The sequence below is a fragment of the Rhincodon typus genome, chromosome 10 (genome assembly GCF_021869965.1).
Source record: "Rhincodon typus isolate 14 chromosome 10, sRhiTyp1.1, whole genome shotgun sequence".
Taxonomy (NCBI): domain Eukaryota; kingdom Metazoa; phylum Chordata; class Chondrichthyes; order Orectolobiformes; family Rhincodontidae; genus Rhincodon; species Rhincodon typus.
This window is the reverse complement of record NC_063341.1, coordinates 59,505,311-59,527,610: the sequence shown is the minus strand read 5'-3', so window position 1 is coordinate 59,527,610 and position 22,300 is coordinate 59,505,311. Positions and strand designations below refer to the sequence as shown.

At 39.6% G+C, this 22,300-nt stretch overlaps 1 protein-coding gene across 1 annotated transcript in view; it reads left to right on the top strand.

The window, feature by feature from the left end:
• Positions 1 to 22,300, top strand: part of szt2 (SZT2 subunit of KICSTOR complex) — a 235,180-nt gene that overhangs the window by 57,220 nt on the left and 155,660 nt on the right. The window contains exons 24-29 of the mRNA XM_048601538.1: positions 3,136 to 3,271; positions 7,027 to 7,398; positions 10,644 to 10,869; positions 14,476 to 14,523; positions 17,124 to 17,251; positions 18,262 to 18,523. Coding sequence (XP_048457495.1) covers positions 3,136 to 3,271; positions 7,027 to 7,398; positions 10,644 to 10,869; positions 14,476 to 14,523; positions 17,124 to 17,251; positions 18,262 to 18,523 — 1,172 coding nt within the window. The remainder of the gene's footprint in view (positions 1 to 3,135; positions 3,272 to 7,026; positions 7,399 to 10,643; positions 10,870 to 14,475; positions 14,524 to 17,123; positions 17,252 to 18,261; positions 18,524 to 22,300) is intronic.

Below are 22,300 nucleotides of genomic sequence, written 5' to 3'. Positions count from 1 at the left end.
CTGTCTAACTGCATACAATATATCAGTGGTTCCTTGACCTTTTCTGAAATAGCACTCACTCTCTGACAGCTGATCTTTACCGAGATGTTGCACTAAGCGGTTCAGAAGGATTCTGGCAAAGATATTTTTGGAGTTAGAGAGGATTGAGATTCCTCTTGATTGTAATATGATTGGCAAAACCTTTTTAGCCGGCCCAGGTGGAGAATAGAGGTATGCTTGTACTCTTTTGGATGGTTTCTTGTACCCACATAGCTTGAAAGAATTTAGTGAGCTTCTTGCCTAGGCATTAACCTCCAATCTTGTCGACCACAGCTGAAATAACATCAGCTTCTGGAACCTTGCTTTTAGACAGGAGTTTGATTGCTTTTGTCATTTCTAAAAGCCTGGAAGGGTCAAAGGAGCATACCTGATGGCAGCTTTCTCATTGCTTTTTCATTGATGAACAACAGAAAATTGAGGATATGGTTAAATGATCTGCCTAGCTTTCTAAAAGTTTGGCCTTCTGCTATGAGCTATATTGATCTGTCTCAGCACTGAGGATTAATGATGAACCAGCAGATTCGTGCCAGTGGACAGATATCAAAGTATCGTAGAATCTCTTCCAATCTTTGTGGTCTGCATATCATTGAAGTTTGTATGCTTCCTGGTTTAGCCAAGTGTGTTGCATCTCTATGAGGTTGCTTTGGAAAGTTCAATGAATGTTTCATTTGGCATTTGCCTGGATAGTGTTTGCTTGTCGTGGAGGGCAAACCCTGTCAAGCTGATACTGCTGCTTCAGTGATGTGAAGGTGCCGGTGTTGGACTGCGGTGGACACGGTCAAAAATGATACGACACCAGGTTACAGTCGAACAGGTTTATTTGAAAACACAAGCTTTCGGAGTCTCGCTCCTTCTTCAGGTGTTGGTGAGTGAGGAGGCATCAGACACAGAATTTATAAGCAAAAGATCAAAGGGTTATAGAACTGATGCAAATGTGTTGAACAAACCTAAGATGGCTGTTAAATCTTTAAACAGAAAGGAGATGCAGGTTTCAATTGATTAAAATGCAAATCCGAGAATTTCTTTCAAGTCACTTCTGCGAGGTAACTAAAGGTTTTATCAGTAAACCAGAGGTGACATCTCAGGTCAAACAAAGCATTTGAGGTGTGAGGCCTTGTTTGAAATCTGTCTGTGTTTTAACTTGGAGTCAGACTGGTTTTATTTCCAAAGTAAGAATTTATAAAATGCCGCATTGACTATCTATAAATTGTGTGCTTTTTGATTACAAACCTGCAAATGTAAATTCACCCCATGGATGTGTGTGTTTGCGTGTGTATATAGTGTGGTGGGGTCATCTGTAGTGCAACAGGAACCTAAGATCCAGGTTGAGGCCGTCCTCGTGGGTACCGAACTTGGCTATCAGTCTCTGTTTGGCGATTCTGCATTGTTGTATATCCTGAAGTCCGCCTTGGAGGATGTTTACCTGAAGATCTGAGGCTGAATGTCCTTGACTGCTGAAGTGATCCCCCAATGGGAGGGAACATCCCTGTCTGGTGAATGTTGCCCGGTGTCCATTCATCCGTTGTTGTAGCATCAGTAATTTTTGAATTGCCTTATTGTTTTCACAAAGAAATTCTGATATTTTCCAGATGTAAGTCTACAGCAGTGGATGACTGTCTATCCCTGAAGGTTGTCCAGCTGTCAACATTGCATTGAGATTTATTTCTTGCTGTAATAGGTGATTCTCAAGTTTCTTCAAGAGTGTTTGTTTTGTGACTCCTCCTTAGAGCTTCAGATGTTGAGGAGTAAATTTTCACTTTAGAATGTAGTGAGCGCATGAAACTCTCAGCCTAAGAGTGCAGAGATAAAAACCCTCATCCCATTTAAAAAGTACGTGAATGTGTACTTACAAGTGCAATAAGCTATTGAGCTATGGACCAAGATATGAAAAGTGGGAATACGTTGGATCCACCCAGGGCCAAAGAGGACAAAGTGGGTCAATGGTTGTTCTGTCCTAAGGTTTCTGTGCTTTGTGTCTGCATTTGCCAGGTTTGGGTTTTGGGCTATGCGATTCAGCACAGAAGATAGCTTGTGTAAGATTATATTTTTGAAGGTTTATTATGGACAGTTTCAACTACAGAAAGCATTGCAGCAAACACACAGCTCAATAGCTGCTGAGTTATTTCACAGAAGCATGAAGTATTTAAATACATTTGTATGTATTATCTGTAAATTTTTATTAGTTAAGTTCAAAGGTAATTAAATCCCTTGTCCCATTCTGCGTGATGAATTTGTTCTCCATGACTCTATCTTTAGTACAAAATGGTTTGTCAATTTTGGTTTGGTTGATATGAACTCAACGTAATGACATATGAGTATGTAATGAATATTTCAAATTGTCCATATGCAGAGTGTAGCCGACGTCTCTGTTTAATTCAGGTCTGGCAGCATCTGTGAAGAAAAATCAGAGTCAACGTTTCGGATCCGGTGACCCTTCCTCATAACTCAACTCGGGTTCTGAGGAAGGGTCGCCAGACCCGAAATGTTAACTCTGATTTTTTCTTCACAGATGCTGCCAGACTTGCTGAACTTCTTCAACAACTCCTGTTTTTGTTCTTGATTTACAGCATCCCCCAGTTCTTTTGGTCTCTGTTTAATTCCTGTTATTAAATTGTCGCCTGTGGCAATAAAATAGTTTATAATGCCCTCCTGAATTTGGATACTAACTTAGTATGATTAGTTCTACCTGAACGTGGCTTGTCATTGATTTCGTCATGCAAATTCTGGACTGCTATATTGTTCCAACGTATTCTAGCACCTTATGTGTACAGTAATCTCTATTATCCAACCACAATGTATTAAAGCCAAATGTGCTTTACAATCTAAAAGGTGGGATTACAGTGGTGTTTTTACTTTACTTCACAATAAGTACCATCATGGTCACAGCAGTGGAAAGGGATGAGCTGGAAGTAGCAATTCTTGTTTTAGATGATCTATCAGGAAGTATGTGAAATACTGATTGGAGTGTTAGATAGACATAATAGGTATGTTGTGATCCATGTTAAATTTAAAATATCTTCAAAATGTTTACTGCCTTCACATGAGTTCTTTTAATGTCTTGTAATAAATGTGTTTCTTTTAATTCTAATTGAATAGAGTGTTGGCAATCCTGAGATGACAGAGGACAGTACCTTGCCAGCACAAGATAAGAGCACACCGCAGTGGAAATGCTATGCCAGGTTTGTGACTGCACAGCAAATCCTGCTCACCTTTTTACCAGCCACCTTTGCAGGTAAGTTTTACTGATAATGCCGTTATTTTTGTAAGAAGAAAAGTAGCTACTTTGTCCTCGTTACAAAGATTCATTGAACTGTTAAGGTTACTTAAGATGGAATTTGAGTCAGTCCCATCTCCATTCTCTCTGTTCTAAAGATCTATGTGGGCCATGTTTGGAATTATTCATGACTATCTTTCCTCTTAAGAAATAACGTGTCTCTAAAATGATTTCTATGTTAAAATCCTAAGGACTAATTTTTGGCAATATCTGATAGTATTTAAATTGTTATCCTATTGTTTGTAGTAAAACAGACATCTAAGTCAGAGCGGTCCTCAAAACATGGCAGCTGCCTGCGTCCTAGTAAAGAAACAAGGTGTTCTGTACAATCTTCTTTAAAATTCAATTGTGTGCAACCATATTTTTCAGTGCATAGTTCTTTTACATTGTTTTGTATAATTGTCATGAAACCGAATAAAAGAAATATCCATCTATAATTACACAGACATAGCTCATTCATTAGATGCAAACTTATTCTTACAATAAATCATAAAAGTTGTTAACAACTAAATTACAATGTAGAATGAAATTATATTCCCTTAATCTCAAATACACATATTCATAGGACAGACAATACAACTCTGCATAGTTGATATGGATTTTTCAAATAAAAAGGGAGAAGGGAAGAGCACTATTGAAATGTGGAGATTGTTTAAGGAATGCATACTGTGCGTGTTAGATATGTTTGTCCCTAGCAGGCAGGGAAGATGTGGCCGAGTGAGGGATCCTTGGTTCTCAAGAGAGGTTGAACGACTGGTTAAGAGGAAGAAGGATGCTTATGTAAGGTTTAGGAAACAAGGAATGGAAAAGGCCCTAGAGGGATACAAGTTATCCAGGAAGGAGCTGAAGAAAGGGCTTAGGAGAGCTATAAGGGGGCATGAGAAAACCTTGGCAGATAGGATCAAGGAAAACTCCAAGGCATTTTACACACACGTGAAGAATAAGAGAATGACCAGAGAAAGGGTAGGACTGATCAAGGATTGTAAAGGAATTTGTGCACGGAGCCTAAAGAGATAGGAGAGGTCCTTAATGAATACTTTTCTTCGGTATTCACAGCTGAGAGGGACCTAGTTGTAGAGGAGGACAGTGTGAAACGGGCTGGTAGGCGAGAGGAGGTCACTGCTAGTAAGTAAGTAAGATGTGCTAGGAATTTTGAGGAAGTTGAAGATAGATAAGTCCCCCGGGCCTGATGGGATTTATCCAAGGATTCTATGGGAAGCGAGGGAAGAGATCGCAGGACCTTTGGCGATGATCTTTTCGTCCTCACTGTCCACGGGTGTAGTGCCGGAAGATTGGAGAGAGGCAAACGTCATTCCCTTGTTCAAAAAAGGGAATAAGGATAACCCCGGAAATTACAGGCCAGTTAGTCTGTCTTCAGTGGTGGGCAAATTATTGGAAAGGGCTCTGAGAGATAGGATTTATGATCACTTGGAAAGGCACAGTTTGATTCATGATAGCCAGCATGGATTTGTGAGGGGTAGATCATGCCTCACAAACCTTATTGAATTGTTTGAAGAGGTGACCAAACATGTGGTTGAAGGTAGAGCAGTGGATGTGGTATACATGGATTTAAGTGAGGCGTTTGATAAGGTTCCCCATGATAGGCTCATGCAGAAGGTAAGGAGGCATGAGATAGGAGGAGATGTGGCAGATTGGATTCAGAATTGGCTGACCCTTAGAAGACAAAGGGTGGTAGTGGACGGAAAATATTCAACATATTCACTCAGTTATGAGTGGTGTACCACAAGGATCTGTTCTGGATCCTCTTCTATTTGTGATTTTTTGTAAATGATTTGGATGAAGGAGTGGAAGGGTGGATTAGTAAGTTCGCAGATGATACGAAGGTGGGTTGCATTGTGGACAGTGCGGAGGGCTGTTCTAGGTTACAAAGGGACATTGATAGGATGCAGAGCTGGGCTGAGAAGTGGCAGATGGAGTTTAACCCTGAAAAGTGTGAGGTGATTCATTTTGGAAGGAAAAACTTGAAAGGAGAATACAGGGTTAACGGAAAGATTCTTGGCAGTATGGAGGAGCAGAGGGATCTTGGGGTTCATGTCCACAGTTCCCTGAAAGCTGCCACCCATGTGGATAAGAGTTGTTAAGAAGGCGTATGGTGTGTTAGCTTTCATTAATAGAGGGATTGAGTTCAAGAGTCGTGAAGTTATGCTGCAACTATGCAAAAGCCTGGTTCGGCCACATCTGGGGTATTGTGTCCAGTTCTGGTTGCCTCATTACAGGAAAGATGTGGTAGTGTTAGAAAAGGTGCAGAGGAGATTTACCAGGATGTTGCCTGGAATGGAGCGAAGATCTTACAAGGAAAGGTTGAGAGAGCTAGGGCTTTTCTCTTTAGAACGTCGAAGGATGAGAGGTGACTTGATAGAGGTGTACAAAATTATCAGAGGTATAGATAGAGTAGACAGCCAGAGACTTTTTCCTAGGGTGGAGGTAGCTGTTACGAGGGGGCATAATTTTAAAGTGAGTGGAGGTAGATATAGGGGAGACGTCAGAGGTAGGTTCTTTACTCAGAGAGTGGTCGGGGCATGGAATGCATTGCCGGAGAGGGTAGTGGAGTTGGCCTCATTAGGGGCATTTAAGCGGCTATTAGATAGGCATATGGATGATAGTATAAGGTAGGGGTGGAGATTAGATAGACCCTAGGATTAGGGTAAAAGTTCGGCGCAACATCGTGGGCTGAAGGGCCTGTACTGTTCTATGTTCTAAACTGTGATGGTGGGCCAAGAGTCAAAACTCAAAGGATGAAATGGGAAAACATCTTAAAATCCAGTTGATTTCTTGTCAATGAGGTTGAAATGCTACTAGCCATAGAATCAATGAGATCCTCAAATCAGACTTGTGTTTGGGTGAAAAATGGTTATAAACCCTGATATTTGTCTTTATTGTATTCCCGAATCTCTTTCCAAACTCTCTACACACAGTCTTTGACTTTTTGTAACCAGGACACAAATCACAACCTATGTTCACTTTTGACTTTTAGTCCCAAATGGTCCTATGCACCTTCCTTCACAATGTTATGTGTTCAAGTAATGTGTATTTCCAACACCTAGAACTACAATGTTTTACTTACCAAGATATCTGTGTTCTGTGTTTTGTGTTACAATCCTTTACACTGCTATCGAAGGTGAAAGAAATAGACTAGTTTGTTTGTGGTCAGACGGCATGCCAAGCAGCCTTGCCAAATACCGATGCAGCTCTTCCCAGAATGTTAGAAAGCAGCAATCAAGAGAAACAAACAGCCACGATTGAATGGTGGAGCAGACTTGATGGACCAAATGGCCTATTTCTGCTCCTGTATGTTATGGTCTTATGGACAAATCTCAGTGTTCCATTTGTAAACTATGACATAAAGTGTACAAAATATAGTATACAATAAATAAATACTATATATAAACTATAAAGTTCTAAACAGAACAGTCGAGTTATGAAGTTCAATTGCAAAACACTAAATCAGTGACACAGGTGTTATCCTGTTTTTGCTATGAACACCCCCAATAGCCTTGGATGATTACCTGCAACACCATAGTAGGTCCAGCCATGAAGTCCGTTGTTAATTGTGCTTTCTTAATTCTATTACTCAAAATGATAATATTTAAACAATTCAATATCATTTAGGAAACAAAGTCCTTCACGTTACAATTACTTCTCACTGCACATTTTCTTTTGAGTTGTTTTCTATCTGAACTTTCTTCTGCTAGATGTGCAGCGACTGATTGCTCCTGGGACTGATGAGAGCACAAAACATTCTGGATTAGAAGATGATGAACTACTCCAGGTGGAAGTGAAAGAATCAGTGTTGAGTGAGCACTCTGGAGCATTTAGTGCAACCTCAACAACAACAAAGTCTGAGTTGGGCATTGTTGAGGAAGCACTTGAAAGCAAAGCTAGCCAAGTTGCTGTCAGTGCATCGAAGAATAACAGCAGCAAAAAAGATTTTGTGACAACTTTGCGGTCTTCAGGACAGGAAACTCATTCTGCCAGATCCACGCCTCTCCTTTCTCCAACCTTGGCAGGTGTTAATGAAATGTCACTTATTGAATCTGAAAAGGAGGAAATACAACCTGATACAGGTAACATACTATTTGAAGTAATTTGCATGTAAGCTGTTTAGGACTGTAATGAAATGATCTGTGGTTTTGATCATGTGTCAGAGAATGCTCTTGTATATTTTGGATGGATACTTCTACAGATAACTATGAGCAGGTCCAGGGAGAGAAATTGTGGTCCCTAGTGCTTCTCATGTTCTGAGACCCCATATTGTGCAAATGCCTCCCCTACCCTCCCATTATCCCACATTTAACCATTCCCTTCAAATTTTTTGGATACCCAGAACTAAGACACCCCATAGACACAGTCAATGTTCCCTCTAAACTGCTGGGGAGCTTCTCATACTCGATTGTCATGCTGGTGAAAGGCTTCCATTTCTGGAAGCTGCTGCTGCATACTCCTCAGAGATTCAGGCAACAGTAAAAATTATCACAGTGGGACTAAACAGAATTTTATAGGTTTAACAAAATTTCTTGGCTTTTGTAGTCTATGCTTCAATTTATGAATTCCAACGAAAGCTTAGGTTTTAGTAAGGTACACTTTAGAACCATGACTTTATCAGACAATTATATATTATGCAACCAGTGGTTGCTTTTGAGCCTGGCCATATGTACAATCTGGATAGTATCTTAAAGATTTGAACCTCACAACAAGCACTGCAAATAATAATCTTATGTACAATTTGAAAATATCTTGAACTGTGAATTTTATTATTGTATGATTCCTGATTTCAGTTCCAAGTTTAAATGTGACAAATGTTCCAGTAAATTAGCACTAACCCATTCATCTGCAATAATGTGCTGGTTCTATATGCACAAGTGAACTCTAATAACAAAAAAACACCTTGCAAATGAGTGATAAACGTTTTCTTATTTTAAATTGAAACTAACCACACTTAAGTGCCCAGCATGGAGCAATGAATAAGATAGAAAAATTCTCGAAATGCTGGAGTCACAGTCTAGACATACTAGATACATGGCTTATTTTTGTGGGGCTTTTGTGTTCAGCGTTACTTTTTTTCATTCTCATGAGTTTATTTGTTAGGCAATGCAGCTACATAGTAACTGTACCTTATGGAATTGTGCTAATTTATGGGATTTTTGGACTCAAAAGCAGAATTGGAAGAATTCAGCAATATCTTCAATAGTCATCACATCTTCATTAAATTTAAGGGCATAGTACACAAGAAAAATATGAATTTCTTAGACACCTCACAGTCAGCCATTTAAAAAATTATTTCTTGTGTTTAGAAGGTGCTATCTAAGGTGCCTGTGTGAATTCTGTTGTGCATCTTGTAGATGTTACTGTGTTTCTGTGGTGGAGGACAAATGTTATGGGTGTGTTGCCAGTCAGGCAGTCTGCTTTGTCCTGGAATGTTTTAAGTTTCTTGAGTGTTGTTGGAGCTGCACTCATCCAGGCAAGCACAGTCCTGACTTATGCCTTGTAGATGAAGGACAGGCTTTGTGGAGTCAGGAAGTGAGTTACTTGCTGCAGGATTCCTTGCTTCTGATCTGCTCTTGTAGTCATATTATTTATATGGTTGGCTTAATGGTTCAGCTTCTGGTCAATGGTAACCCACTAGGATGTTGATAGTGGGACGTTCAGCAATCATACTACTGCATTACTACAATTGGACATGGACTGATTTAGTATCTGAGGAGTCACTACTCTTCTTGCTACATCTCAGATCTTAATCTCGGATTTAAATTGAACAACCTTCACTGTGTTCATCACAGTAGCTTTTTCCCTAGGCAGTAGTTCCTGAATATATGTAGTCTTAAGCTAGAAATTCTACATTTACTTGCTAGTAATTTATTACATAAGTGATTTCAAGTTTTTCTAGCCCCCAATTAGGTGAATGCTATTTTTGGTTGACTAGTTTTTAAAACCATTTTCCTTTCTTTGCTACTCTTTCTCTTCACCCCCCACACCCTTGCATCCACCCATCCCTTTCCCAATCTGCTTGCAGGCACACTGTTGCCCCTTTCCCAATCCCTTCACAGTCTGTTTCTCTCCCAGCCTGCTTGCAGCTTGCTTCATTCACAGAAACCCGCAAAAGTCAACCTCTCTGACAGCTCAATTTTCATGCTCAGAGAAAAAATGGCCATAGCTTCCCCAGTGATTTCCTCACTGCTGGAACTTCGTCACCTGACTGCTTGCTGCTTCTTTGGTCGGTGGCTGCTTCCCTCACACTGCTAGGGCTGAAAGATTCACTATAGAGACTATATCTATCAATGGCAGCAAGAGAGAGAAAAAAACAGCCTGTGATTGGAGGAGCCATTACTCATCTCACCCTCATGAATGTTCCCGTGTGCTGGTTTGCGGGCCTTGCTGGTATTCGGAACTTGGGAGGTACCTCATCTGCTTGGAAGGGAGGATGACCAAGAATGGACTACATCACCCAGAAAGCATCCCTGCTTTTGAAATCTATGGCCATGGGGTCTCAGGCTTTCATTCTATGACAGTTGGATCTTGAGTGCTGAACTTTGTCCTGTAGTGGAGTGTCCACCCTGCTCCCAGTCTCCTCTGAATGCATGGGCCCCAGTGATTAGCACTGTATGCACCTAACACTGGATATAACAGATTTTCATTTTTGGTTAATATTTATGTTAGTTTTCAGGTGTTAGAGTTATTAGCGTTTGAATTCGAAATATATTTTTCATTGTGGTCTTTTAAGTGATTTTTCAAGAAGATTTGTTGCTCGGGTTGTGGATGAGGTTGTAGACATGCTCGCTGAGCCGATGGGTTTGGTTGCAAATGTTTCGTCACCTGCTAGGTAACATCGTCAGTGCATCTCCAGTAAACAAATCACTGAGAAATAAAACCGGGAGTAATACCAGTCACCCCAGCAAACCGTCACCAGCTTGGCTGCAAAATTTGGCTTTGTGTGGCAGCAGTGGCGAATGTGATCATTAATGCCTGAATTTGGATCTCTGTCTGTCTTCCTTGTTATAATCTGTGTGAATAAGTGGTCCTTCATTTGTTCCTGGAATGAGATTATGCAGAATATGACTTTACTATTCTTTCAGCACCACCCTATCTCTGATAAACACTCACTGTTTGACTTAACTGACAGGGTGAGCTATCAGTTTGCGTCTTTCTGCTGTTCATCTCCAAACCCTCATATAGTTACATTAATGTAATAGTTTTGCTATTCAAGAAAGAGATGTTCTCACTGCGAGTAACGTAGTGTTTTATACCATGCAGTCTCTATTTCTTTATGAAATTTTTCCAAACGTGCTTTATATTTATTGGTGTTGTTCCACAGACTCAGTCTATGTGGCTTCAGAAGTAGAAAAGGAACGAGTAGAGTTCAGTTTACCTCCCAAAAAAGACTGCCACATCACATTCAGCCGACAAACTTCTCAGATTGACTTGCGTGACCCAAATCACCTTCGATGTCCTGTCTATATATACAGCTGCTCATTGGAATCTTTGAGAGAGCAACTTGTGAATTCTTGTGCTGAACGCTCTAAAAAGGACATTTATTTCAGGTAGGTTTTTGCTCCCTCTGATCACATTGGAATTATATGTCACAGAAACATTGTCATTTCTCAGTTTTACACAATCTTCTTACGAAAGAAATGTAGGCTAAATTGGTCTAGCAGATAAATTACATGATTAAAGTCAGCCAGCAATCTTTGATAGATCAGGAATGGCTGGCACCACATCTGCAAATGTTTTGTTTTTGGCAACATTTGATTAATCTATCCTTATACTTTAAATGTAACCAGAAGCATGGAAGCAGTTTGTGCACAGAACTTCTTGCGGTACTAGGCACCACACAACAGCATGTGGAAAGGCAGTTGATAATTTATACCCATGAAACAATTACATCCTGATTGGAAAAAGATTCTTTTTTCTAATTTGTGGTAAATGTAACTATTCACTGAGCACACACTGCATTGAGATTTATAGAGTACGTTTGGTTTGTGATATGGACGCAATGGGGGTGGATTTTAACAGGCAAGAAGAAATAGTTGGAGAGGATACATAATAACATTTGACGGAGAGAAAAATCATGATCGCAACCCATCGAAATACTATATTTCACTGAACTGCTTTTGGCTGCGAAACAAAACAAATCTGCTTGCTGGAGTTGACACAAGGTGCTAGGCTCTGCAGGTAGCATTTTTCATGATAATTGGATGAGAATAAGATTTTCACAGAAATGTAACTTTGCTTCAGATTTAATACCTAAAGTATGTGATCACCAAAGCTTGGGAAGATTTTCAATCCAAAAAGGAGTGTTGAAAGTGTATTTCATGGGTGTTTACCAACTTTAGATAGCCCAAATTTTATAAACATCTAGTTCTTACAGCTGCTTTGCCAGTTCTCGCTGGCAAATGTTTAACACCGAGCTCTTGTGATCGTACAAAATATTGGAGAACTTTGGAGACTTTCAAACCTTAGCACAAAGTGAGGGACCGTGAATGTTCTTGACAGTACCTATGAAGAAGACAGCTATTACCATCATGGCAGTGATGATCTGCTGCAGTGCAATCATCAGTTGCAAAGGAGAGTTACTGAGGGTGCAGGAGGCATTAACCATGTAACAGGCATGAGAGACTCAGGTTTCTTGCCCCCTCGAGGGTAGGGTAACCACAGACTGAGATTGTAGTGTTGAGTGGTTGCAGGCATCGTCAGCCCCCTAGAAGAAGACCCAGTTGACCTGGTAGACCTTCGTTGCCACGTTACCCTCAGCCATTTTGTCTCTAGTTTCTTGCATGGTGCCACTGGATTCTTCTCAAACTTGGGTTTGCAGTCTGTTTCATGAGATGGTAAGTTGTTTGCCAGAGCTGAATGTTACCTAAACTTTCTCCATGATAATAACAAGAATAAGCAGGTACTCAGGATTGCCACTCTGTCTGGCACTTCAGAAGTACAAGGTGCCACCAGGTAATCATAGAATCCCTACAGTGTGGAAACAGGCTATTCGGCCCCTCCGAAGAACATCCAACCCGGACCCATTTGCCAACCCCTGCATTTCCCATGTCTAACCAGCTAATCTAAACATCTCTGGGCACTATGGGTAATTTAGCATGGCCAACCCACCTACCCTGCACATCTTTGGACTGTAGGAGGAAACCGGAGGAAACCCACACAGACACGGGGAGAATGTGCAAACTTCACACAGACAGTTACCCAAGGCTGGGATTGAACCCAGGCCCCTGGCGCTGTGAGGCAGCAGTGCTAACCACTGAGCCACCCTGCTGCCCTGAACAACATCACAGAAACCAAGAGTTTCATCATAATGAATGTACAACTGGTGTTCAACCTATGAAGTGTGTTCCACATTGCTTGGGAGTTGTCATGATGCTTTCATCCTGCATTATCCATCATTCAAAGAAACAAAGTCTGGGTTGGTGCGTAGAAAACAAAGAATACTCACTTTAGAGTTGGCCCTTGATACATGTAAAGAATCGAGTAATGAGGGATAGGAATGTTACAATGAGAGATACATGATCACCAGTTGTGTAATAAAGTAAGCCATTTAAATGTTGAAGGTGCACTTTAGAGACCTTGAGAGGTGCCCTTCAGTACTAACCTGTCTGTCTTTTCTCCCATCTTGTTTCAGAAAGCAGTAGCATAGAGACATTTGGGTGTCCTCTTGTATAAATCACAAAATGCTAGCACTCAAGTTCGGCAGGTTTTAGGGAAGGCAAATGAAATTTGGCTTTTATTTCAAGGGGAGTTGAGTGTTCAAAAAATGGGAGGTCTTGCTAAAGCTATGCAAGAATACACCGAGACCAGTTTTGGTTCCTTAATCTAAGGAAAGGTACACTGGCATTGGGAGCAGTCCAGAGAAGGTTCCCCAGGTTGATTCCAGATATGGAGGGATTGTCTTCTGAAAAAAAGAGGTTGAGTACGTTGGGCTAGTTCTTATTGGAGTTTCAATGATACTGAAACACATACGATTTTTAGGAGGCTTGACAAGGTAGATGTGGAGAGGTTGTTTGGCGTGGTGGGGGTGTCTAGGACTAGATGGCATAATTTCATTGTAGGAGGTCACCCACATAAGACAGAAGTGAGGAGGAATTTCTTCTTTGACGGTAGTGAATTTGAGGAATCCTTTACTGCAGACGGTTGTTGAGGCTCTGTCATTAAGTATTTAAAGACATTTCTAATCCATAAGTGAATCCAGGATTTTTAGGGAAAATGCAGGAAAGTGGAGCCGATAATTATCAGATCAGCCATGACTGCATTGAATGGTGGAACAGACCGAATGGGCCAAATGGCCTACTTCTGCTTCTAAATCTTATTGTGGCCAACATCAGGGCACCGTGCTCCTTGCTGTTAGTCTCCCCAGTAATTTACCAACCTTGGTGATAACTGCAAGTTTCTTCCTCCTTTGTTGATGGAAATTATACCCCTCCCTTTCCTCACTGCTCCCAGCAGTAATTTCAATGGTGCAACGTTCAGTCTGAGTCCTGCCCTTGCCCGTTGTGCAGTCATTCTAAAAACCTTCTGGGCTTCTCCAAATCACATTTCTTAATAATCCTTTCACACAGTTGTGGTTTTTAAAAATTCATTCATGGCTGTTGCTCAGTCAGCATTTATTGCCCGTCCCCTAATTGCTGAGCGATAACTACAATGCTGTGTGCCAGGAGTCACATGTAGGCCAGACCAGGTAAGGATGGCAGATTTCGTTCACTGCAGAACATTAGTGAAACTGGTGAGGTTTTTGCAACAATTGGCAATGGTTTCATGGCCATCTTTAGACTCATAATCCTAGATTTTTATTGAATTCGCACTCCACCATCTGCAATGTTGGGATTAATCTTGGGTTCCTAGGACATCACTGGTTTAATAGCCTAGAGATAATAATACCAGGCCATCAGAATCTAGAAGTAAAAATTTAATATCTTAATTGAGCTGGAGGATCTATTGAGTTAACTTCAGTTTTAAGTTTTTCACCCTTGTAATTCCACTCGCAACCTGAGCTCAGGGACTGTGTCACTTTAATATCAGGAACATTGGCACTGTCAGTTGTACTCTTTTTATGTTTTATTTCTGCCTCTCCGCTTATTCATGTCTGAATTAAATGGGACTGATTCGATTGTGCATTTTTTTATTTCCTCCTCTTCTGAATAATTTAGATCTCAAGACAATGTTTCCTGGGAACTGTATCAGGATTTGAAAACCAGGTAGCTAAGCTATCAGCTAAAGCCCTGATTCCTATTCATTGCTTGCTGGACATGATTTGATTGCTTTGGTTAAGGGATTGACTTTTTTTGTCATAGCGAGTATTCTTTTCTGTTACTGGGTGACTTGCATGTTCGTGTCCCAATCCTTTCTCATTTCAGTTAAATGTTCTGTTCTTATCTATAATATTCTTATTGTTTTCTCCTTTTCCTCTCAAAGTTTCATGTACCAGGATTCACCTAATATAAAAGGCAGCATACTGCCTAGTGCTGAGTCCCTACAGCTGCTTATGTACTGACTGAATGAATGTTTGTGAAAGAGTCCCCTGTGTATTTTACTCTTTTTGTTTAAAATAGCTTGTTTCTGTTTTTGTTTCTCTTCTTATCCAAATACCCTGGGAATTTGACAAGCAGCTTTCCCCAGGATAGCACAAGTTCTAAACTAATGTTCTACTGTGTGTATTCTGCTGTTTGCTGCTGCAGAAAATACTTAGACATTTCACAGATCTTCAGATATATAAGTTGGGTCGCATCTTATTTTGTAAATGTTAAACAAAAGCCTTTCAGAAACATTGATTCAGTGACATGACCATTGAAGCACTAAACGCGTCTGCTTCATGTCAAAAGTTTGAATCCAAACAAATAGTGACACTGAGTGGCTGCTTTTTGAACGCCAAAAACTGACCTGTTTGAGTTGAATGGGAGGTTAGAGTGGTAAAACTCTGAATCCTGACTTCAACCCACTGACTTCTGGTGAGCAACAAACCCACTCCAAGAATGTGGATTGGCACTTTAAATATTAGAATGTGCCTGTGAGATACATTATAATTCAACATTTTGAATTAAACTGGGCACTGGTTTTCCTGAACCTTGAGAATCCAGCAGCTAAATTCATCCATCGACTGTCCGATATTTGAAGGGGAGTGGGGATGGTAAGCACTTTTTGAGTTATCTGATGGATCCAACATTCTAGCTTGGTCAAATCCTGCAATATCGAATTTCCAGTCTTCCCACTGGCATCCCCATGAGCCTTTTGATGTCCCCCTGCACACCCCTCAACCTTCTAATCTAATGTCTGATCCCATTTCCTAAATGAGAACTTCCATGGATTTTACATGGGGAAGGGCATACCTTGCCCTGTGACAGCCTGTGATCTGCTTCATTCCCAACTAGAACAAAGCCTGTAAATCAGGCTGACTTCTGAGCAGGAAGCTTGTTAGTGTTTTCTTATGTATGCTGTGGAGTAGAAACCCCTGCACCTGACCAGGCAAGGGTTAGAAGTTAAAATGCAGCCCTAGATTTTGATTTAGTCTGCCAGTGTAAAATCTGGCTGTTTTTTTGTGACCTTGATTAGTCTATGAAACTATTTTCTACATTTTAATTGCAGTGCTGAAGGTCTCGGATGGTTTTATTTGCTGTGCATCCATTTAATCATTTGTAAAAATTCTGTTCTACTTCCTCAAAGAAAGTGTACTGATCTCTGGAATATAAAGCTGAGTTTTCAAATCAATTTTTTTTTTTTGCTTTCTTTGTCCTTGCACAATCCCAGCCAGTATTTAAACAGAAAATCTGAACCCTGGCCTCTGCCAGTGTTGATTTATAACCAGGGACTGTTCTATGGAGTGTGCTATGCTGACAGTTCCTTTTCCTTCTATCTTCTTTCTTTAGAACAGTGCTTGCAGAAATGCTACTAATGGGGAACTGCGTGGTAATGAACGTGAACTATTTTTGTAACTTGGGAGAGGGTTGCTGGTGCTGAACCTAGTGTTGCTATTTGGTGTGGGGCATGTATATTGAACTGTTACTGTGAGCAAGCTTGGAGAACTGGAAGCAACTAATATCTAATAATAGGGCAAAAAATTGGCCGTTGAATGAAATTTTTGTTCCATATATTTTGGAATCAAGATTGTAGTTTGATTTCTGGTTCACTGGAAAAGTTGCATGTTTTGATAGCGGTTAAGGAACCCTTATAGCATTAATATTTCTGTAATGAAAATGACAACAGTGGTTATTTCATGTACAATCACCATGGTTCTTGAGCGAAGATCTTTAATATGAGTTGAGATTTTTGAGGTTTTTTTCAATTTCTTCTGTTTTGGATGTTATCTTTCAAGTTTTTACTTTTTATCTCTTCATTAATAGCAACAATGAAATTGTCACAACTGTCAAGAATGTCTCATGCAGCAGATGTTTTTCGTTTATTAATATTAGTTGAGAAAGCCATTCTTTCATTCTAGTACAATACAACTCTTTGAGAATCCTTTTGTACTTAACTCATCCTTATTCCACTACTGAAGTTAATTCACACTTAATACTAGAATGCTTTTTAAAAGAACAGATCAGTAGTGATACTAAATCAATGTTTTGCTATCAATAGGTGTATCTGATGTCTGCATTGTCTAAAAGTTACCATAAGAATTTCCCTCACAATACTTCTGCTCTGTCTTGGCTCCTTGTGCTAAATTTATTTGATTGTAGTTTCTCTATGGTATTTATTGGTGTTGAGTTTGATAGTGCTGTTAGTGTTGGGAGCTAATGCCATGTAAAATTGGGCAAGAACATGTTTTTAATTGCGACTACTAATGTTTTAACACTGGCTTAAGATCGTTGTCGCAGGAACGGCCAGCAAACTCCTCCTCAATGGATCCACTATCCTATCTTCACAAGAACAAAGAACTCGCCAACTACTGCAACCTTCTACAAGAACATTACCATCAGTGTTATGTAAAAGGTAATGAAAGTCACCAGGACTTGCTGAAGGATGTTGCTGTTTGATGTTAGAGTAACTCAACGTCGATTTCTCCCATTACATTACAAAAGACACGAATATTGTTTCCCAATGTTTATGTATATAAAAACTGATAAAATAATGATATATTGTATACCATACACTAGAATTCTTGGAAATCTCTCCAGTGCTCAATTTGCTACTTTAAAGCAGGCTACCTGTTTATTGTTGAAAAAGGCAATTCTTCCTGTCCCCATATAAATTCCGAACCCTTGTTTTTTGGCTTATATTGTGTAAGAAAAATTAAAAGCAGATGAGTAATTCAGAGATAAACCTGACGAGGTGGTGGGGTCCTATTCTAATCTCATACTGTTTTAACTGTTAATCTGCCGTTTTTATTCAGCAAAATGAATTGTGTGCTTTACTACACTACACTTTTAAATTTCGCTTGGTGGCAAAATATTTCATTTTGGAGAAGGGAAATTCCACACTCTGCCCCCCTATTATTGTCATATAATCCTCATTTTTCAATTTTGTTGATAAAACTGTCATGAAACTGAATTCAAATGTTACTAATTTTAAGTAACTGTGACTAAAAATTAAAACTAAACTTTGAGCCCTTCTCACAGCATTACAATTATGAGTCGTATCCCCACTCTAACCATTGTTTTTCGTTGCTACAATCTGCCAAAGATGCTCTGTCAGTACAGGTTGTTTTTGTTTGACCCAATTGAGTGCACACTGATCCTGAGCTTCTGTATAATACAAAGGTGCAGTAAATTGTGTTTATTTTTTGAGGTTTGGATTAAGATACATTTTTGAAGCAATGTTTATATTAATCTATGTGATGTGGGATTACTTAGTTTAAAAGATGGAGAAAAATGTTTCATTTCCAAAGTTGAATTCACTCATGTTAATGGGTATATTAGTACCTTAAAACTCCTGCTGAAGCCTCAACTGTTTATTCTGAGTGCAATTTTATCTTAAGATGCTGTTGTATTTTCTTCTTAAAGGTGTATTTAGAAGTTTACAGCAATCATATTACATCAGCTCTCAGGACCTACTTACAGCTATGGACTACTGTGAGGAATTGCTACAGGAAATCGATATCACCACTTTTCTGCAAACACTTTGTGGACATATCCGTTCGTTCCGTGAAAGTCATGACTTGCAGCCTTGGAGTGATCATGACTCCAACCCTACAACATTTGTGATTGGAGGAGTAGAACCTGAAGATGAGCGGGTCCAGAGGGGTGTTCTTGCATCTACTTCAAGGTAATGTCATGGGTTTTTGGTTGTCACGTTAACTCCCGACCAGCACATTTGGTATTTAGGTTTGACCTGCTATGGTATTTAGTAGCTGTCTGCTAATAACAGGCGAATAGTATTAGGATTCAAGATCTTGTGTTAAAGTAATTCCATACGTTCAAACATTTTAACTTCTGATCAGTAACAAATAAGTTCATATTCACTGTAAAAGTGCATGAGGAATTTGTTGTACTGTCCAAGCTATACTAATTTATTTTCTGTTGTAGTTGTATTGTTTCAGTGATCATCTCATCAGAAGTGGTCTAAATCATTGATGAGGTGCATTTAAAATATTGCACATAGCTTTTGTTGCCTTTCTTTGAAAAAGATGTTAATATTATGGAGAGGCTACAAGAGAGATTCTCTGAAATCATAGAATTGTACAGTATGGAAGCAGGCCATTCAGACAATTGAGTCCACACTGACCCATCGAAGAGCACCCCACCCAGACCCACCTTCCCTTCCCTATCCCTGTAACCCTGCATTTCCCATGGCTAATCCACCGTAGCCTGCACATCTTTGGACTGTGGGAAGAAACAGCATCACCCGGAGGAAACCCATGTAGACATGGGGAAAATGTGCAAACTCCACACAGTTGCCTGAGGCTTGAATCGAACCCTGGACCCTGGTGCTGTGTGGCAGCAGTGCTAACCAGTGAGCCACCGTGCTGCCCAGATGTTCCCAGAGCTTTAGTTAAGAAGAAATCCAGAGAAACCAAGGGTTTTATTAATTGAACAATCAAGATTTTAAGAAGATCATGTTTACAAATTCAAAATTATTAGAAAAAACTAAAACCTCTCATTAACTAGCTGCATAAGTTTGCTATCAAAAAAAACCAAAGGGTAGTGGGAATCTGAAACTCATTGCCTATAATGATGGTAGAGGCATGAACCTCTATGACATTTAAGAAGTATTTAGATGAGCACTTGCAATGCCAACACATACAAGGTTATGGGCCAAGTACTGGAAAATGAAATTAGAACAGTTAAATGGTTATTCTTGACTGGCATGGACACAACAAGCTGAAGGGCTCTTTTCCATGCTGTAGATCTCTGGCTCTTTGACCCTGTCACCAAAAAAAAATCAAGGAAGGGGTTAGAACGTTTTTGAATGGTCTACTTCTGTATACAGTGGAATGCAAAATTCTACGAGTAGTGAGAGGAGAATCCAAATAACTTTTAAAAAGGGAATGGATAAATATTCATGAAAGAGTAGCAAGCATTGTACAAAGGCAAGAAATGGAACAAAGCTTCTGGCTAACTCTTTAAGGGCACTAGTAAAGCTGCAGGGTCTCCTCCTGTGCTGTAAAACATCATGATATAGGGACCGAGTTCTAAAGAACCAGGTCGAAGGCTCTGCCACCAAAGGTATGATGTCGGGAGAGCTGCATGCAATGAAAGCCAGAATATAAATCTCCCATCAACTTATATCAAAATACATGATACTTAGAAGACATAGCAACAGCATTCATTTGTCATTATTACTCATCACTTTAGATTCTTGAATTTAGTGTTAGATTTCTAAAAGTTAAATGTAATTTACCTATATTGGAATTGAACATCTAACTGTAAATCTCGCAGTTAAACTTAAATTTGGGATTTGAGGTTCTGAGTATTTATTCTTAGTAAGGAACACAGTGTTTAGACAGCGTGCAGTTAGGTTGGAAATTTGTTTAATGAATTCTGAAAATGATTCGCTTTAGTTATGTTTGTTTATGGACGTATTAACATGATTGAAAAATACTTTCTATAAAATGCTTATTTATTTAAACATTTACTAGCTGGGAAAGATAACTTTAGAGAAGTATGGAAGCAATTATCAAGTTGCCTTTGAATCTTAAAATTGTCTTTCCCCTGAAACTTTCATGCAATGTGCACCAATTTGATTTTTAGATTCATGTTTTTTCTTTTTTAAAACCTCATCCCTCAATTGGAAAAGATGGAAACTAAAAATCCCATTTTGTCCAAACTTGAGCAAAAGAACTGAACTCATGAGGTAAGGCAAGAGTGACTGCCCTTGATATTCGTACATTTGACCGGGTATAGCTTCAAGACCACCCAGCAAAATTGAAGTCATTGGAAGTCAGAGGGAAAATTCTACTGGTTGGAGTCATACCCAGCACAAAAGATAATGGTTGATTAACTAAGGGAATGCAGAAAGTTGGGATCAAGTGGGTATTTTCAGGATGGCAGCTTGTAACTAGTAGAGTGCCACAGGGATTAGTGCTGAGGTCATAGTTATTCACAATACATATTAATGACTTGGATGAGGGAAGTGAATGTACAGTTGCCAAGTTTGTAGAAGACGCAAAAACCATGTGGGAAGAGAAATGGTGAGGATTATATAAAGAGTCGACGGAAGAATATAGATAGATTAAGTGAGTGGGCAAAAATTTGGCAAATAGAATTTGATGCTACAAAACAGATTTGGAGTTTCTCATTGTATAAATCACGAAAAGCTAGCATCCATGTGCAGCAACCAATAGAGGCGGCAACTGGAATCTTGGCCTTTAATTCAAAGTGAATGTAGCATAAAAATAAGGTGGTCTTGATAAAACTATGCAAGGCACTAGTCAGACCACATCTAGAATTCTGCCCCTTATCTGAAAAATGATATGCTGGCATTGGAGGAACCCTGAGAAGTTACTTAGGAAGGATTTTCTTATGAGGAAAGATTGGGTAGGTTGAGCTTGTACTAATTGGAGTTTTAGAGGAACGAGAGGCAGCCTTATTGAAGATTTTTAGGGGCTTGACAGGTTAAATGCGAAGAGATCGTTTTCCCTGGGGGAAAGTCTAGGACCAGAGGGCGTAATCTCTGAGTAATGGTTCACATGCACAAGGCAGAGATGAGGAGGAATTTATTTTCTGATGGTGCTGACTCTGTGGAATTCTTTAACACAGAGAATTGTAGAGGCTAGGTCATTAAAAATATTTGAGACCGAGTTGGAAAGTGGAGTTGAGGATTGTCAGATTAGCCGTGACTTTGGACCAGACTCGATCGGCCCAATGGCCTACTTCTGCTCCTATGTCTTGTGGCCATTTGGTTCTCCTAGTTAATGCCCAATCTCTTGTCACAGTGATGATTCATACGAGGTTTTTATACATAGTAATATATTTGAAAGTAAAAAATGAAGATTTCTTTTTCTATTTTAAATTTCTACAGGTACTTTGTTAAAATTGTATTCTTCAAGGACAGTGTTGATGTGACCTTTCAAAAACAACAAGGAAACTGTATAAAATGAAACAATTTTGATACACCCTTACAAAACCACAGTCCAAACATATTACAGCAAATCCACAGACTTCTAGGATGAATGATTTTGACGGCTACAACCCTCTAAGTGAAGACATTTCTCTTCACCTATTTGCTGGCCTTTTGTCCTGAGAGTGTAACTGCTAGTCCCAACCCCTCCAGCTAGGGGAAGCAGTATTTATTCTGTCAAGCCTTCCAGGAATTTGATACACCATATTTTACATAGACAGATTTTTGTACTTTCCACTTAGTTTGTCAGTTTCAATTCCTTTTTCTGTACTGAGTGCTGCTAATTGACAACTGTACATTCCTGTTTTTTGGTTTTTCTTGGTCTTAGTGTTGCTTCATCTTGTCAAGAATGTGGCTTAGAATAAGATCTTGTGCAAGAAGACTACTCAACTCGCACATAATTCAATGTTTTATTACGTGGATAGAATGCCTGAGTGAATTTCTTTTTATAATTTCCTTATACTTTAAGTAAACTTCTTATTT